A 19,211-nucleotide genomic window follows, 5' to 3' on the forward strand; every position below is an offset into this window, starting at 1 on the left:
GCTTCTCCCAAATATTTGAAAAATCTAATGTTTAAAGTTTAAACCCCAGAATGATTTATGAATAGAGAGGATCAAGTTGTTAGCCCTTTTTCGGAAAATTGTTCAAGTAATTATATTAAGCTAAAATAAGAATAACTGAATAAAATTCGTCTTTTTTATTACAAACTTTAAATTATTTGATCAAATATGCATTAAAATTTACTGAGATTACACAATCTAAATCTAATGCCATTCTTTTACTAGAAAAAAGAAAAGAAAAAAGAAAACTAGGTTAGGGACCTAGTAATATTAGGCAGTTCTATAGATAATTAGATATAGACATTACATAAGACACTTTACCTTGAATAATCTATTCTCTATTTATATACAAAGAAAATCTAGGTATTTAGTTTAGTTTTTTAATCTCTCATTTATAGTTTAATACTTTTTATTTAAATTATTGATAAAAAAATGAATAAGTTATATACATAACATAAATAAAAAATAAAAAATATATATTAACCCTGTACAACTCTAATAATAATTTTTTTCGGTATGCACTTTCTATTTCTTTTTATTTTTTCTTACGTGACATATATGATATATGATAAGAATATTATAAACAATAATTAATAATAAAATTTAGTGTTTTTCATTTTCGCCGACACACACAAACTCACACACTCATACGCTTGTGTTGTGTTTCGCTTCACTCTACTTTCTCTCTCTTCATTACTCCAAGCTTCGAATCTCTCTGACCCTTTCTTTAATGGAGTTGCCTTATGAAACCAGTCGCGATCTGAATCCCAACTACTACTCTTCTACCCCCAATCCCTTCTTCTTTCTCCTCTCTCTCGCTTCCATGCTTCTCCTGCATGTTTCCTTGCTCCTCTGAGCTTCTTTCTGCAGCTGCGGCGGGAAACAAGAACAACCCAACAATGGCTCTTTCCCGCTTCATTCTTCTCTCTCTCTTTCATCTTTCATTCTCTTCGATCTTCTTAGCTCTTCCTTTTGCACTTGCCAATACTGACCCTTCTGATGGTACCCTTCATCCTTTTAACAAGCTTCTTGTTTTGTTTTTGTATGATCACAATGTGTTTGATTGATTGCTGTGGCTGCTGCCCATTTTGTAATGCTGTTGAAAGTTTCTGATTTTGATGTAAAGTTTGGATTTTGCTTTGAACTTGAACCCAAGTTGAGCTTTGATGACTTGCTTTTTCTGCTTATAAAACTCTGTTTGGGTGCAGGGAAAATGCAAAGAGATAAAAAAGTACTGGATTTCTTTTGCTTTACCGTGCCAAAAGAAGTGATATTTTTCAGAGAGCATTGACTTTTGTAGGGCGTTGGATTTTATTTTTGTGAACACTCTAGTTGAAGAGGGAGTGCAATAAATGAAGTCACGGGGATTATCTGTTTTAACATACCAAAATCTTTCCCTTTTTTTTCAAGGGGGAAAGAAAAAACTCTCTTTCTTTCTCTCTCCATTTGAGTATATGTTTGATATCAAGATAAGCTGAACCACCAGTTGTACAATCATGTGGCTTTATTTGTGTGTATTACTGCATAGTGTTTAAGGCCTAATGGTATTCATTGCCTTTATCAACTATTGACAGTTTTCATTCCTCTTGTTGTTTTTCTTCTTCCCTTTGTTACAGTTCAAGCTCTTGGGGTATTATTCAACGCGTTGAATAGTCCATCTGTTCTAACGGGTTGGAAAGTAGGTGAAGGTGATCCGTGTGGAGAGTCATGGAAAGGAATAACCTGTGATGGTTCAGCAGTTGTTTCCATGTATGAGATTAAGATGACTCTGTAAAATTGAATTTTTGTTAAAATTGTTTGTGGTTTAGCTAACTAACTGATCTTCCTTTTGTGATGCTGATTAGTGATCTCTCAGGTTTAGGACTCAATGGAACTTTGGGATACCTGCTTTCAGACCTTATGTCACTGAGAAAACTGTGAGATAAACTCTGCTCACTCATGTTTCTTGTAACACATACTTTGATATTTTAATCTATTGGTATTTAGGGATTGGTTTTAATCTTATTATTTTAATATGTTCGTATTGTTGATTGATATTATCTTCTTTTACATGTGTTTTTCTAGTGACTTGAGTAACAACAAGATCCATGACACAGTTCCCTATCAGTTGCCACCAAATCTTACAAGCCTGTAATATTCACCTACAATTATCTGTTCCATTCATTTCTTGATTAGTCTCAATTTCTGAAAATTTGAATAATTTTTGTAACCGAGTTACTCTCTAATTGCAACAATCAGGAATTTTGCTGGAAATAATTTAAGTGGAAATCTTCCTTATTCCATTTCTGCCATGACTTCACTCAATTATCTGTAAGTTCCTTTCTATTAGTAAAGTGCTAAGTTCATAATGTCCAGTTCAGTCATTCATTGGAATCACTTTTTTGCTGTGTTTCAATGCATTTTCAGGAATGTAAGCAACAATGCACTCTCCACTCCAATTGGTGATGTTTTTGCTAGTCTTTCTGATCTTGGTACCCTGTAAGATATCTTACATAGTGTCTTCATTCCCATCTTCCATTATTTATTTCATTTAGGTAATGATGTCATCTACCATATTAATGATCACTTATTCTCCTTTGGAAATCTCTTCTGAAATGAGGGGGAGAGTTTCAAATTAAAACTGTATAATTCTTTAGACTTTATTTATCATATATTATAATTATCAATACTAGCTATTCGTAGTTTCAAGGTTGATTGTATTTGATGAATGTCAGTCTTTGTGTTCAATGATGCAGGGATCTTTCATTCAATAACTTTTCTGGGGATCTACCTGCTTCATTTGCTTCTTTGTCAAATCTTTCTTCTCTGTATGTCAGATGATATTTCGATTGATAAACTGGTTTTAATTTACCGTAAGTAAAACATATAATGCTTATCAAAACATATTTGCAGTTTCTTGCAGAGCAATCAATTGACTGGCAATCTTAATACTCTTGTTGGTTTGCCGTTAGATAGCTTGTAAGTACTTCTCCATTTGGGGTTAAATTTGACTGTATATCAGATTCTTATCCTGCTCAATGTTATTTCCAGAAATGTTGCCCACAATAATTTCAGCGGATGGATACCTCATGAGCTTAGTTCTATCCATAATTTCATGTAAGTATTTATGCATTCTTTTCCTTTAATGGAATTGCCAATCTGTTTTCCAATGCATAACACAGTGTGGTTGATATGAATCTTCAAATATGAACTAGATTTGATGGGAATTCTTTTGACAACGGGCCTGCTCCTCCTCCACCACCATTTACATCTCCTCCACCCAGCAGGTCTCACAATAGTCACCGTCGCTCTGGATCTGGTTCCCATAACAAAACACGGGTTTCTGATAATGAAAGTTCTGATAGCAATAATGGCTTGACCACAGGGGCTATTATAGGCATTATTATAGGTTCAATATTGGTGGCTGTTATTTTGATACTTGCTCTTTTCTTCTGTGTCCGAAAGCAAAAGGGGAAGGAAAAGGTTACAAGAACTTCTAGTGGGAGCCTTCCTCATGGAACTACTAATGGTGAATTCTTTTCTATACCTCTTTGTTTCCAAATACATTTTCTAATCATGTAATTTGCTTTCTTTGTTGAACCTAATCTAATAAAGTATGCTTAAATCTGGCCCAATCTTTGTTCAATATTTAATATTTAGAGGCAATGAGGTCGCAGCTATATAGTAGAAGTGATTAGAAGGCCAGCGTGAGGGAATTATGATTTGGAAATTCATATTCACTATTTTTCACATAGGAACAAATTTTCTTTATGCTACAATAGTCATTTGCATTATCATCCTTTTGAAGCTACTATTCCATAAATGGTTCTTTCATTCAGAATTCCAACTATTTTCTTATTCTTTGGAGGTGAAGGATGTTGTATATGTATCCTGAACAGTATAGCTTTTCTTTTTGGTTTGTACTTGCAGTGAATCCTCAGATGCAAGAGCAGAGGGTAAAAAGTGCAGCTTTGATTACGGATCTCAAGCCTCCACCTGTTGAGAATGTGGTAGTCGAGAGGGCGCCTGTGAAAAGTGGATCTATAAAGCAGATGAAGTCCCCTATAACTTCCACATCATACACAGTTGCTTCTCTCCAAAGTGCAACGAATAGTTTTAGTCAAGAAAATATTATTGGTGAAGGTTCTCTTGGTCGAGTTTACAGGGCTGAATTTCCAAATGGGAAGGTAACATTATGGTTTTACATTTCTCATCTGCAACCCTGGCATCTTGGGACCGTATACTTGTTGCGTATCAATGGGGTACATACTGGTTTCACTGTGGGAAATGAACAAGGGAAAAGTTGTTTTATTATTATCATTATTATTTTTATTAAACCATAAAGTTTATGTACATTGTAATTCTAATAGTTTGAAGTTTTGTTTTTATTTAGATCATGGCCATTAAGAAGATCGACAACTCAGCATTGTCACTACAGGAGGAAGACAATTTTCTTGAAGCTGTTTCAAATATGTCAAGGTTACGGCACCCAAACATTGTTACGCTGGCTGGATATTGTGCGGAGCATGGCCAACGCCTTCTAGTTTATGAGTATATAGGAAACGGAAATCTACATGACATGCTACATTTTGCTGAAGATAGTAGTAAGGCTTTGTCTTGGAATGCCCGAGTACGCATAGCACTTGGCACAGCCCGGGCTTTAGAGTATGTCTCGTGCAAATGACTCATTATGTTTGTTATAGGCTCTAGCTATCATACCACATTCAGGCTAATTTCTTCGTCGAATTTTATGCTGTCTATCAGGTACTTGCATGAAGTGTGCTTGCCTTCTGTTGTACATAGAAATTTCAAATCTGCAAATATATTACTCGATGAAGAGCTCAATCCTCACCTCTCTGATTGTGGTTTAGCTGCACTAACACCAAACACTGAGCGGCAGGTTGATGAGAGAGGATTTCTTATTTTTATCTTTTCTAGTCACACTTCAATGGTAAAAGTCAACAACTTTGCTTTTAGCAGGTTTCAACTCAGATGGTCGGTTCGTTTGGTTATAGCGCTCCTGAGTTTGCATTATCAGGAGTATATACTGTAAAAAGTGATGTTTACAGCTTTGGAGTAGTCATGCTGGAACTATTGACTGGTCGGAAGCCGCTTGACAGGTGAGCCTATTCTACTGCTGGAAATGAATATTCAACTTCATCATGTCAACATTTGCCTGTGTTTATTAGCTTCCATTTTTGTATGGATTCTTACATTCATTTCTAACTTTTAACAGTTCACGGGTTAGATCAGAGCAGTCGCTTGTGAGATGGGCTACACCCCAGCTCCACGACATAGACGCGTTGGCTAAAATGGTTGATCCTGCTTTGAACGGCATGTATCCTGCAAAGTCGCTTTCGCGCTTTGCTGATATAATTGCACTTTGTGTTCAGGTAATACTTTGAGTAATACAAACTATAATCCCATGAACTGCACTCTGTTGGTTTTTCTACTAATGAACATATTCTTGTGGATTTGATTATGATCAATATATCTTGCATCTAAACCCGTCTGGGGTTTCCCTCATTGCTCTTCAATAGTTATTCGTCAACTAACTCGATCTTCTGCGCAGCCTGAACCTGAATTTCGACCTCCCATGTCGGAGGTGGTGCAAGCATTGGTACGGTTAGTGCAAAGAGCAAGTGTGGTTAAACGAAGACCAAGTGATGAATCTGGTTTTGGTCACAGGACCCCGGAACATGAGGCCATAGATATGTCTATTTAAATATGTATTTTACCATCTAATCTTAATGCAATTTTGTGTAAAGTGTTGCAGTTTTTCCAGGGAAAATAAGAACATTATGAAACACAAGGAAGAGTTAGAGATCATCATGAAGATGTTGTTATCAAATATAGTAGAACAGATTCAAGATGTTTGTAATTAATTACAAGTGTTCGAAATTTTTCATACGCCATTTAATACTTTGGAAAAATAAGATGTATATTATTAACATGACATGGTGTAATATAATGAATTTTAAAGTCATTAATTTCTGTTCTTTTGCTAAATAGTACCAAAACAGTTTTTTCTGAGCTTACTGTTCTTATTAAGCTTTGTTGGCAAGCACTGAGTGGAATAATTACAACAAATGCCGACATGATGGATCCTACAAGTTAGAGTGGATTATGTTTTGTATGAGTTGGGGTATCTTATGAGAGGACAATGCATGCACATTAAGGGGCCTACATCTCACCAAGTTTCTTTCACTTTCTTATTTGTTCTCATTTAGAATGATTTTGGCGTTATGCCCTGTTCCCTTCATTTTTTTTATTCTCTGCAGGCTGCTTGAATAATTTCAACTTTATATTTGTGTCGGTGGAATGTTAATATGTAGTAGCAGTGGATTTTGTTATCAAAAAGGGTTAAATTTTTGGAATTATAGTAGTTAGAATTTTAATTTAATTCTCAAAATCTTTTGATTATGATTTTAAATGTGTTAACCAAATTTGTAAAATTTCTACTAAACAATGATTTTATCATTTAAATCTTGTTATGATTTCATGTTTTATGTATTCAATTTACTTTTATGATGTCATAAAAAATCACGAGTTTTTCTAACTTGCTCGGAATCATTAAAGGTGTGAAAAATATACATATTGGTAACATAATTATCAAAATTTTCAAAAATAAATCATTTACCAAAGACCATCAAAATAATTTATTTTGTAAAGCTTGATACTTATATTAACAAGGTGGAGCAATGTGTATATTTTCCTTAGTCTTTGGTAACTTCCTTCACTGTATATGTTAACAATGTGTACACATCAATCTTGATAATCAGTATTTTTCCATCAGGGAGATCAAAATCAAGGTCATTTAGTTGTTACAACGTGCATGAATGGAAAATACAATTGATTGTACACATCTATGCTGATAACTCCCCAAGAAGCAAATAAATTATATTTGATTAAATCCATGAGCAGAGGCAATGGTACGGGGCTTATTAGATCCTTTGCATTTGAAAGCTAGAAAATTATTTTCAACCATGAAAAACATAACCACTTGAAAATCAAAATTCGACCATCAAGTTCTTAACATTCCAACTTTCAGTAAAGGTAAGAATGGCTGTAACTTGCCTACATTATATAATTTTAACAGAAGCTACATAAGATATTCTCATTGGATGTCTAAGTTGTTACAGAAGAAATGATGGGCACCGGATACCATTCTTAATTTCCAAGAAAATGTAGGGAAGCACAAAAGTATAGTTACCGCCTTAACGATTTATTGGAGTGTGCATACGCTGGACGATACTGTTCACAGCATCTCGGGACATCACCAATGTGTCATGCAACAAAATGCTGTACACATTCAATCCCTGCAAAAACATATCACATTAAACATAAGCAAAGGAAGCTTTTAAATCTGGTCCGCATACATGAAACACACCTAGCAAGTTATTGTTTTGATACAAATACCGTGATATCAATCATATTTCACATATAATTGACACGTTGGAAGCTAATTAAGCAGTATTTTTTTCAGGTATTCATATTTTTTTCTCCCCAAGAGAAATCGAAAAAGTTAAGTGTTAAAATGGAAATGAAACTTACAATGGCAGGAAGTACGTTAACATAATGTAGATTTTGTGTAGCTAATTTTAACTTTTCATCTATGGGGCCTCCATCTACTAGCAAAACTTTCTTGGTGCTCTCCATTTGATTGTAATAGCTTACGATGTTCTTCGTTTTATGCGTCGGAACCGCCAGGTCATCAAACACAAGAAGCTGTACGAATGCCATCCATCCATTTGAGTATACATAGCTCGAGAAACAAACCCTCATTTAATACATTGTAAGGCGGCGAAGAAAAAGTAAAAGGGGGTGGGGTGGAGAACAATTCCAAGCAGTTGGAAGAAATCAATGAACATCTTAACATACAGACTTATAAGAATAAACAATGTAACATACCAGACTAGAATCATTTAGATGTCATTTGGTTAATGTAAACTATTCAATATGGTGTCAGGATAGAGATATATGCCCAAAAGAACCATTGGACTTACAATAAGAAAGGAATCAAATGACAGTTGATGCAGAAGTATCATACTTCTCATTTTTCCCCCTCCGGTACTGTTTAGTTTCTTAACATGGTTCTGATGTACTGAGTAATCACAGTAGTGAGGACTACCACATGACTTTTCGATGACAAAATCGTAAACCACTGAGAGATCTGTATTTTTAGGTTGGGAATAGTGTGCAGTTAACCTAATATAAATGGCACTCGGACTTTGTATTCAACATTCATACGATATACCTTCTGTTGACATTTCTGACACTAGAAACCCAAGCTATTTGTCCTAAATTCATTTTCCTCCTAGTGGAATAGCAACATCAATATCAACGACAGAGAAGCCCCCTAGTGGAACCAGAACAACATGTATCTTTCTAGCTTGGCTACTAAATCATTAAACAACCAAAAAAAAATAATTACAAATTGAGAGCTTACTGAAGTGAGAAACCACAATTTATTAGCAAAAATGTACAATCATGCAACAAATGAATGAACCAAGATGACAAAAGCATGAAAGGAAACAGAAGCGAATATGTCCTATTTTGTGCATGGAGAGCGGTGATGGAGGTGGAGAAAAGACTTGCCTTTCCTTCTGCAACACGAGCTGACAGTGCAATCTTAAGCCCTAGACGACGAACCTTCTTATTCAGTTTGAAAGCATGGCTTCGGGGCTTAGGCCCATGCTTAGTTTCACCTCCCCTAAACTGTTGCAGTCCATTAAGTTATTTAATTTTAACTTCCAAAGAGAGAAATGATGGGAGCGGAAGGGAAGAAAAATAGTGGAGAATGGAAGGATAAAGGGAGTTCAAAAGACTAGAAATCAACGAGCAGAATGCTTCACTACCTGAGGTCCACGCAATGAGCCATGCCTTGCTCTACCAGTTCCCTTTTGTTTCCAAGGTTTTCTTCCAGTCCCGCTGACCTCACTGATAGTTTTTGTTGAGTGTGTTCCCTGTTGATTCAGTCAATTAGCATACACAGAAAAAAGTTTTCCCAGATATTGATTTCATTTCATACTACTATGATATAAATTATATCTCTAAAACCATTATATATCTTTTTTCTTATGGAAATTAATTTTATTAAGAGAAAAGAGATAAGACATCCTCGCATTCACACAGATACATAAGATAAAGCTAAGACAGAGAGATAAGCCATGTAACAGCACATGGTCATTCCTTTGAATATTAGCAAGTGGAACAACACTATGCAGACTAAGTCTTGCACACCTAAGGGAAGCCAAAAAGGAAAAATTTATCCTATTCCAAATGAAATCAATAACTGATAAATAGAAACTTTTAAAAATCTTTGAATTACTTTTCAACCTGAAACAAGTAAACCAAAACACTGCATAAACTAAGGACTGCCACAGAAGCTTTGCTTCTTTACACAAGCCAAAACCTCCAACTTAGTGAGTAGAAAGAGATCCAAAAACACCAAGAAGCTATTACTGTAGACACCTCTGGATAACACATAACATGTGTCCAATGTGCAACAAAACTTTGTATTCCGAAACATCATGCAGTCACTACCTGTTGTCGTTTCGCAAGCTGCCATCTAACAACACGATGAATAATGTCCTTCCTAATAGGCACATCGAAAACATCTCCAGCTAAAACCATGAAGCCCTTGTCTTCATTATGAAAGTTGGTCACTGGAATTAAAAGATCCTGACAAAGCCCTACATAATAAACTACATTCAGTCGATTCTGCAAAGTAGACAATAAAACTTATCTCATATTCACATATCAATAATCTAACCACACAGAAATCCAAGTCTAGAAGTCAAATACCTATCCTTCCAAAAAACAGATACCAGAACAATATAGAACCATATTCATAACCGAAATGCTTCAAAGTTAAAATTACTCATCATACCTATAGTACGGTCAGGTGTTGCTACCATAGGCTTTGTGGACAACAATTCAGATGGAAATGCACCTTCATCAGCTCCAGGAGTCAAAATAGTGGTAGAAAACCGTCGAATCATTGACCTGGCCTACATTGAAATTCACTACACAAAATTATCAAACAATACAATCAATAAACAACCAGTATAATAGAAGGTTCAGTGATTAAACACTCATTCAGTGACAAATTACCAAAAGAAAGCCAGAACGTTCTGCAGAAAACAGTCCTTCCCCGTATAAACTACTGAAAGTACCTGTAGTAAAAACAATAATTTCAAACAAAAGTAATCATAAATCGTTACATGAAGTTAACATTTTTTATTCCTAAAGCGCAAAAAACAAAGTGGTGAGCATGCAGAAAAACAGTGTACCGTGTGATCTATGAGAAGCGGCGAACTTAGCACCGTTAGATGAAGGTCGACCTACTGAATGCAAAGTACGAAACGAACGCAGCATTCTTTTGGAGATAAAGGCCGCCATAGTTGCTGAACATACAATCTATGGTTCCAATCGCAACAAGTGGTTTTTTTTATCCTGACCCTGCCCTCTTGAATTTAAGAATTAACAATGAGAAAGACAGGGGGGGGGGGGAAACAACACTGAAACAACAAATTGAAATTGAAGAAAAAAATAACGACGGAGAAGAAGAAGAAATCACCAACAGCGGAGGAGGCAGAGAGATTCCGCAGTAAGAACAGAGGAGGAACAAAGGTTTAGGGGGTTTCTTAATTTTTTTGGGTCCGAAGGATTGGGTTTTGGCAAAAAAAATAGTTGGGCCAATGAAGCCCAAATTTTGTTACCCAAATCTGGTTCAAAACAAATGGGATTTGATTTAAAAAAGAGAGAGATACTACTACCACTCTACCAGTCTAATTAGTAATATACAGAGTAGTTTATATATTGTGATCTAATAAAAGTGAGTCAATGCAAGCATGGTGGAGCTTTGGTGAAGAAGATTTTTGCCTCTTGAAGGACATTGAGGATAGGTGCCATATTTGAAGCCATCTGAAAATTTTCCCTGTGCTCATTGTTGTTACCATCTCACACATATTTTGAAGAAGCTGAGGTGCTCCAGAAAATTCTCTTTTCAACATTATTGCTTGGCCTTAAGGTTTTTTAAGTTATGACTATGTGATATGAGTTTGGTGATTAAAAACTTCAAAATAGGATGCTGCCATATAATTTCATGCATTTTAATGTAATAATAAATACCAATAATATATATTTTAAAAAAAAATATAAATAGGTCCTGGACCTTTTAATTTACGAATATTTAAGTCCTAAAAAATTTTAAAATATATTTAAGTCCTTGACTTTTTTAAAATCTAAACATATCAATCCCTCATGTTCACTTGGAGCTACCAGACCCAATTAAAAAAAATCAAACATTAACTTCCATTGTACTGACCTGGTTAATATGGATATACACTATACACACGTAAGTCAATTTTTAAAATGAAACAAATTAAACCCAGAAATCGATATGTCCAGATTTTAAAGAGGTCAGAGACTTAAATATTCACAAACTAAAAAGTGAGATTGATTTGCCCTTTTCTCTATATTTTATTTAGTATCTCTTGCCTTTAGAGTTTAGACAATGTAAGGTTCTTGAGCATTATTACAAAAACACAAATGTTAGCTAATTATTCTCTTATATTTATTTTGTATTTAAACGTTTGGTGAGTTTTAAAAAAGATATTTTTTAAATGATCTTTTTTTTTAATTTTAAAAAAATAAAAATAATTTTATATTTAAACATTTTATGTATGATTTTTTTTATTTATTAAATTATATTTAGATATATATACATATATATATATTTATTTATTCATTTATTTATTATGTAAATAATATTTTTTAAGTATTTTTTTAAAATAAAAAATTTAACTTATAGAAAATGATATTTTTAATTTTTCTAATACTTTTATTTTTTACTATTAAAAATTTATCAAACAAACTAAAAATAAAAAATATTATCTTTTTCCAACTTAATAACACCTTAACAAACTCTAACCATAACTACATTTCTATTTTTTTTTTCCTACTAAAATAGAAGTCCCATTTTGGAATTAACATAAACAACTAGAGAGTTATTTTTTCTTCTGTTGTTCCTCACTCAAAATTGGTTTTATGGGATTTGGCAAGAGTAATCAGCAATCAATAGCTTTATTTATTATTTTCTTATTATTTTATTGAAACTTTATATATTCATAAATCAACTTTATAAATAGTATCATCATTCATCACAAGTTTGTTGACATTCACTAGACCCGACCTCACATAAAGGACCATCCAAAAACCAGGCAGCAGCATAGAGAACTGCAAATTATATACTGTATTTATAAATCTTAATCATAACTTAGAATAATGCTTAATCTCTAGCTACTACTTACACACAAATAATAACAATAATAATAATACAGGATAAGTATAAATAATTAAGGTCTTAATTAAGTGATCACACAATAAGCTTATGACTGCTTTGCAATTAATAATTAATTAATTAATTAGACATATATAATTAAGCAAGGTGATGATTATGGAGATAATTATATATGTTTCTAGAGCATTGTGTTGGGGAGATCCATGGAAAATGGATTGGCAAGAACATTATCCATGTAATAATGTGGATGGGTTGGATCCACCACCACAAATTGCATGTCCTCAGAAGGCTTCCAGTGGCGTTTCCTCTGATTAATAAACCAATTGTTAATTTGCTTCTGATCCAAACCAGTGGATTCTGCTAGAGCCAGCTTCTGTGATTCCTACACAATTCCACAATAATGTGTTATTGATAATAATTATTTTGCATGCATGCAAGATGCTTAATTATTCTTACAAGGAAATAATGATACATACAGAAGGGTAAGGCCATTTGTAATGTCTGCTCCACCATTCAAGTAATTGTTGCCTTGCTTCTTTCGGAAGCTTCCCTTTCTTCCTCTTCTTCATGAACTCCTGCTTCAGACTTCCCAAGTAGCCGCTGTACTTTCTAAGAAGCTGACCCTTCAATTCCCTGTCTTCTGCCTGAGGATCTATCAAGCTTTGTAGATCTACATCTTCTTCTGATGATCCATTATTCCCATCATTTGCCTCCTTGCTACCTGAACCATTCAATTATGTTATAACCACTACATATGTTTCATGCATCAGTTTAATAATTACTATATAACTATTAATTAACTAGTTTCTTAGCCACCCATTATTTGAAAAATCATATAATATAAAGTACTTATTTATTGTATATTTTCTCATGTCTGAGTCTTTTTCTTTCCTCTAAAAGACTTCTGTCCCATATTTGTGTCCCACACTTTGTATTTTTCATTTTTCACAATTTTGTAACAACATCATATCATATATTCAACATTACACATGATTCTTCCCAAAATCAAACATGTGAAAATTTACCCATGATAAAGGAAGGAGACACATGGGACAGAACAATTGTTTTCCCTCAACAAAGCACAGTTCAACTATAGCAAATTAGACACTTTTAATAATGGTTAAACTTAAATGAAGTCAACTCTTCAATCAATGTAGAAAAGTACATATAACCAACCAAATTCAGACAGAATATGCAAGGTACAAAAATCATAGGACAATAAATAAAAAAAAGTAACACATTGTTCACTTTCTTTTTCTCCAATACAAAAAAAATGAAAATAAGGCAATGAATGAGTGTAGTAGCTGCCTTTAAAGCCATATAAGTGCCACCATTATTTCAAATAGCAGCATACATTTTATATATCAAGCCACAGAAGAATCATGAATGGGATAAATTTTAAAGAACTTAAGTGATTGATTTTATAAATACAAAGGATGAAGATAAGTACAGAACACAATGATTAGGAAATAATTGATTCAACAAAATGGAAGGTATATAACTTCAAATTAATGCATAGGTTAAAGAGCCTGGAGACCAATATGGCCAAAGAAACATTTGAAAATAGAAACTCATTTTTCAAGAAGCACAGTGGCCCTAAACCGTACACCCTGAGATAATGTGATTAACTTAGTCTATTTTTTCAAAATAAGATATGAAGGGCTACTCTATTATCACAAATGAGCCCTAATAAAAACATATAAAATTTCTATTTCTATATACTAACAAAAACTGACCTGTTCTTTAGTCTACCCAATTACATTAGTAGGTCAGAGATAGGAAGAAAAATGCAAGCTTTTTGTTTTTCCTCTATGTATTTAGTCTCAAGACATTGACTAAAAACAACCAAAGAAAGCAGGTAATTAACCATGGAAGATGAAACAATTGAAATCATAAACCAGAAAAGCATGCAGCTAAAGTAGTAAGTAAGAAAACACTGTTGGTTGCTCTCCTAAAATAGAATCTTTCAGGCTTTACAAGAAAGACACTATGTACTTATTTTGGCCCATCACAGTTAGAAGCTTGATGAGAAAACATTGATTCAGCAAAAAGCTTGGTCTTGTTGACATATACAAGCCAGCATATATGCTATAAACAAGCTCCTACTTATTTTTCTTCATAGTAATACTCATCAACATTATAGCAGCAAAGTTTGACTAGTATTAATGGTTGTCACATTCAATTGTATATTCTCAACCAGCCATGAACACTGTTTAGATTTGACAGTGTGTGCAAATAATTAAATCACTATCATATATAACATCATGAACATGTACACTAAACAAGCATGAGAATATGTATCTGCACCCGCAGACACAAATATACGCAGAATATATAGTTATTTCAATACCTATAGTAGTCACACTAGTTGAGAAATCATACGCATACATAACACTACACAAATATATTCTAATCACATAAATAAAGTTGATGCATGACCTTTGAAAAATAAATAAAATTAAAATTCTTAATCTATCATTATTAAGACAAAAAAAAAGTGATATCATATCATCTACATGACATTTATAAAGTGATGTGTTTTGATTGAGTGAAATCAAAATGATGTAGTAGTCCCCTTATATATTTTTTGGTAAAATTGGTTCATCCTCAAAACATTTCATGCAAAAATTGTAAATGTTTAAATTCATCACTGTTACAACTCATTATGTGTGCCCTTTTTGTTTAGTGTAAAACCTTGCTATTACCAATTTTCAGAAGAAACAAGAAACCCTAATCCCTAGGTTATATATTTAGTTCAAAAAACCCTAAATTCACGGACTAGTTGCCTGTTCATCCTCACACACATGAAATCATCATTAAGTATATAGAAGAATATAGAATCTTTCACAATTCTAATAAAGATGCAAAACCAGCAAAACTGAACGTCTCTGCACACATCAAATGGGGAAAATACATAGAAAAATAAAACACTTATATTTCCCAAAAACCATTTATCTGAAAACATGTCAATTCATGCACACAGGAATAGGAATACGAAGAAGAATTAGCAAAGATACAAACAAAAGTTCATTCAATGCACTAACACCGAGAACAAAGAGAATCACACACACACACATACATCATAGAGAATAAAACACGTTTCGAGCAAAGGCACCTTTTGCTTAGTAGTGATATTTGAAACTCTTGAACAAAGATAAAAGGGTAAGCAAATTAAAACAACTACATCATTTTTCAGAAGGATAACGTCACCAAAACGTTAAACCAAAAAGATCATAATTAAAGCTGAAAAAGTAAAGTAAAAGTAGACGCTTCAATCCACTTTAGATTAATCAAGAACATGCATGCATGAATTTGAAAATTATGGAAGACTAATAATATAGCATTTTAATAAATCTGAAAAATAAAAGTGTTAAGAAATAGTAGGACTCATCACCAAGATCTCTAGAAGAAGAAGAGATGGTGAGATTCTTGAACTGAGACTCCATCCTTTGAAGGAAGATCATGGCTTCCTTCAAGGGTTTTGAAAGTTCTTGCTCGTACTTTGTGAGCATCTCACAGTAAGCTTCCATGAACTGATCCAGAGATGGATCTTCACCTAGGCAAGAAGCTGATGTGTCTCCTGCAGCTGCCATTGACATGGCAGATGCACATGCTGCTTCTAACCTTGCCACCACTTCAGGTGGTGCTCCAACCTGCAACAAAGAGAAAATAAACCTCTCAAATAGGGTTCTGAGTTTATGATTTGTAAGATACAGTAATCTCAAGATCCGAACTTTGTGATGAAAAAGGTGTGTGGAGAAATTAATTAGGCATGGTTTTGAAGGGGTGTGATGATGATGAGTCCAAAATATTTTTGTCTGTTTTGAGATAGAATACAACAAGTTGAGTCAAACTTGCTGACCTTTTGACAATTGATGTAAGCTGCCAAGAGGCGGTGATAGTGAGGATGGGCCATGATCTTTGCCTTGACAGCAGAAGAAGGAGAAGAGGAAGAAGAGCTTCCATTGTTGTCCATGAAATAATACCCTAATCCAGTAGTAGTAGTAGTAGTAGTAGTAGTATTGTTTTCAAGCATGAAAGAAGTGTTGGTATTATTATTGTTGGTGTTGGAAGTAGGCATGGGAAGGAAGAGGTTTGCAATGTTATTAGAAGTAGAAGTATGATTTTGATGAGGAATAAGATTATTATTTGTTGGATGATGGGAATTAGTGACTAAAGGCATCATCATCATTGGAGATAGGCCACTACCACTAACACTGTTATTGTTATTATTACTACTACTGTTGTTGTTTTCTCCAAAAGCCATGAAACAATTAGAAGGGCCACCATTAGAGCTACCACCCTCAGCTTCCATAGCTGGATGGATATGATGTTGGGAGGGGTCTCCCGGGTTTTATGGTAAAAGAATGAGGCTGCTTTTTCCACAGAAACAATCCTAAACACACAACAACAGTAGTGTCTACAGTGATAGTTGTTGCTCTCAGTCTCAGTACAGTAACAAAGCCTGCAGAGATTTCCTTTGGAAAATGGGTGTGTGTGTGTGTGTGTTGGTAGGATTAACTCACTCACGCAGGTAGTTGCAGCTGCTCATAAAGATGGAGGGAGAGAGGGTTGAGAAGAGGGGGAGGGGGGGTTTGATTTACCTTCCCAATGAAAACTCTTCTCCTCTCTTTTCTTCTCTATACTGCCACTGATACACTGCTGTTTCTGCCATACAAACAATAGCAGTAGAAAGAGAAAGAGAGAAAGAAAGAACGATCAAATCGAGGATGAAGAGGAAACGAAAACAAGTTACCTACACTACTGAATGAAGAGAAAGATAGGTTTTATTATGGGGCACGGAATCAATTACCTTCTCTCTCTCTTTTATGCCAATCTCTCCACTCATTTAATTAATATTCTTTCACCACTTCCTTTTCCTCTTCTTGCTCCCCACTCTCAAATCAATCCACTAATTAAACTATTAATTTCACAACTCATCTTTCACTTAATTAAGCTGCATACATAAATATTCAAGTGGCAGCAGGTTCTTGTGTGTGTTTTTTTTAATTAATTAAATATTATTCTTGACTTGAAGTAATATATAAGTAAATGTTATCCTATCCTCTCTAAAGTAACATGTAAGTTACTTTTTCTGATGTGTCATATTTGAATTAAGTATTTATTTTTATCGTCGTCGTTGTGCTTCCTAAGTATCATCGTCTTATTGGGTGTTTCATTTTCTTCTTCTGTCAGGCCGTCACCGTCTTCCAAAATATTATTAACTCTCATAAGATTAAACTAACTCAGGTTAAAATAAACATCCAATTAAAATATGACATATTAAAAAAATAATTTACATATTACTTTAGAGAGAGTAAGATAACATTCACCGTATAATTAATAATGTTTAGCATGCAAATAAAAAGGCGCGCGAGTCTACGAGAAATAATTAAAGCTGGTAAAGTATGTGGGACAGTGGGAATGTGTGTATAGGAGCATAGGTTTGTTGCAAATTATATATGTGAGGATCCATAATAATAAGTAGCGTAGGTAGCATCACTAGTTCCCGTAAAAATACCGTAGTGAAAACTGAAAGCAATTCCATATTGTCGCTTCACATTGTCCCCCCCTTCCCATCACTTACCCCTATACTTTATCAATGCTTATTATTAATTAATAACCACTTCTAATAAATCTAAAATATTATTATGTACTTGACTTGACTTGCTACATAGATATTATTAATAATCAGTTAATAATGATGAGATTATTGAGATCAGCAGGGTCGTAGTAGACTGGTAGGTGTCTAGGAATCTCTTCAGAATTGATCTATCTATCTATGTATCTATGTTGCCGTTAATCAAATGAAAGACTGCATCATCAGCCTGCTCATCAATTTTATTTTATTTTTATCTGTCTATCCATCTATCTATTTTTGCATCTTTATTCTTATTGCTCCCACGCTTCAAATCTCCACACAAATACTTTACATCTTCTCACTTCAACTACAATATTTTCGCTTCCCTCGTTTAAAAAAAAAAAAAAAAAAAAAACATTTCATACGTACACTAGTATCTAATATTATAATGTTATAATAGTTTAAAGAGAAACTCTCGAGTTTATGGCCAATAACTTTTAGTATTTTTAGTTATTATTTGAATAATAATATAAATATTATATTATTTTTAATAAATAAATTTTATTAATTTATATATATAAATTTTTAAAAAATATAAATATAAATTATATTAATTTATGAATATAAAAGTCTGATAAATATAAATATAAATTATATATTTTTTTGTATAAAATTTTTGTAAATATAAATATAAATTATTGTTAGTTAAATACTAACAAAAATTAATAATATTTGTTGGTCATATAGTATTGATGTAATTTAAATATGCATTTCAACTTTTACTTGGCATTGTTCTTAGAAGTGTAAACTCTCTTGTTGGTTCTTTAATAAATTGTTGTGAAAAACAAAACTGACACAATAAAATTTAATATTTTTGTAAACTCTCTTGTTGGTTCTTTAATATATATAGTAGTGACGTCCAATCAAATGAAAAATAAATTACTTTTTATTATATTTAAATAATGATAAATTATTTTTAACCTTTTTAAAAAAAGATAATTTTATATCTAATTTATCAGTTTTGTTTTATTAAAGACTAATTTGTTTAAAATGAAAATCAACAAGAGAGAACCGTGTGAAATATATATCCAAAATTTATTATTAAAGTATATGTTATATTATCTCAAAATAATACTATCAGAAAATTATAAAATATTTCAATAGAGAAAATACAATAAATATTTTATATAATTGTCATAAAAAAAAGTAAAATAGATTTTGATTGGTAAGTCTAGGGTGGAAACGACAACGGATTTGGTGGAGAAAAAAATTGGTTAATTTGAAGATAGTAATTATGATCTGGTGGACTTTGTATGACAGCATCTC

General features: G+C 33.2%; 3 protein-coding genes across 8 annotated transcripts; 1 reads left to right on the top strand and 2 right to left on the bottom strand.

The window, feature by feature from the left end:
- Nucleotides 1-415: 415 nt before the first annotated feature.
- Nucleotides 416-5,983, top strand: LOC112741251 (protein STRUBBELIG-RECEPTOR FAMILY 8). Of its 2 annotated transcripts, none has more exons than XM_025790144.3 (16): nucleotides 416-1,020; nucleotides 1,635-1,767; nucleotides 1,863-1,934; nucleotides 2,083-2,148; nucleotides 2,257-2,328; nucleotides 2,425-2,496; nucleotides 2,754-2,825; nucleotides 2,911-2,976; nucleotides 3,049-3,114; nucleotides 3,213-3,526; nucleotides 3,928-4,184; nucleotides 4,391-4,662; nucleotides 4,762-4,897; nucleotides 4,978-5,117; nucleotides 5,234-5,390; nucleotides 5,570-5,983. In XM_025790144.3, the coding sequence occupies exons 1-16, from the start codon at nucleotides 855-857 to the stop codon at nucleotides 5,720-5,722; spliced, it is 2,214 nt and encodes a 737-aa protein (XP_025645929.1). In that variant the 5' UTR covers nucleotides 416-854; the 3' UTR covers nucleotides 5,723-5,983. The 2 variants fall into 2 exon arrangements, with proteins under 2 accessions (XP_025645929.1, XP_072069772.1); XM_072213671.1 differs by having other exon boundaries at nucleotides 658-1,020; nucleotides 1,227-1,767.
- A 966-nt stretch (nucleotides 5,984-6,949) lies between these two features.
- LOC112741252 (uncharacterized) lies at nucleotides 6,950-10,709 on the bottom strand. Of its 5 annotated transcripts, none has more exons than XM_025790147.3 (9): nucleotides 10,580-10,648; nucleotides 10,293-10,461; nucleotides 10,114-10,175; nucleotides 9,890-10,010; nucleotides 9,544-9,692; nucleotides 8,856-8,963; nucleotides 8,596-8,715; nucleotides 7,552-7,725; nucleotides 6,950-7,316 (listed from the first exon to the last, which is right to left on the bottom strand). In XM_025790147.3, the coding sequence occupies exons 2-9, from the start codon at nucleotides 10,399-10,401 to the stop codon at nucleotides 7,215-7,217; spliced, it is 945 nt and encodes a 314-aa protein (XP_025645932.1). In that variant the 5' UTR covers nucleotides 10,402-10,461; nucleotides 10,580-10,648; the 3' UTR covers nucleotides 6,950-7,214. The 5 variants fall into 5 exon arrangements, with proteins under 5 accessions (XP_025645932.1, XP_029147812.1, XP_072069774.1 ...); XM_029291979.2 differs by having other exon boundaries at nucleotides 10,293-10,468; nucleotides 10,580-10,644; XM_072213673.1 differs by having other exon boundaries at nucleotides 10,584-10,643.
- A 1,524-nt stretch (nucleotides 10,710-12,233) lies between these two features.
- On the bottom strand, nucleotides 12,234-17,204 carry LOC112741253 (homeobox protein SBH1). Its single transcript, XM_025790148.3, has 4 exons — nucleotides 16,167-17,204; nucleotides 15,699-15,957; nucleotides 12,781-13,025; nucleotides 12,234-12,686 (listed from the first exon to the last, which is right to left on the bottom strand). Exons 1-4 carry the CDS (start codon nucleotides 16,617-16,619, stop codon nucleotides 12,483-12,485), a joined length of 1,161 nt encoding a protein of 386 aa, XP_025645933.1. The 5' UTR covers nucleotides 16,620-17,204; the 3' UTR covers nucleotides 12,234-12,482.
- Between the last annotated feature and the right edge of the window lie 2,007 nt (nucleotides 17,205-19,211).

Source organism: Arachis hypogaea, chromosome 14 (assembly GCF_003086295.3).
Source record: "Arachis hypogaea cultivar Tifrunner chromosome 14, arahy.Tifrunner.gnm2.J5K5, whole genome shotgun sequence".
Classification (NCBI taxonomy): Eukaryota; Viridiplantae; Streptophyta; class Magnoliopsida; order Fabales; family Fabaceae; genus Arachis; species Arachis hypogaea.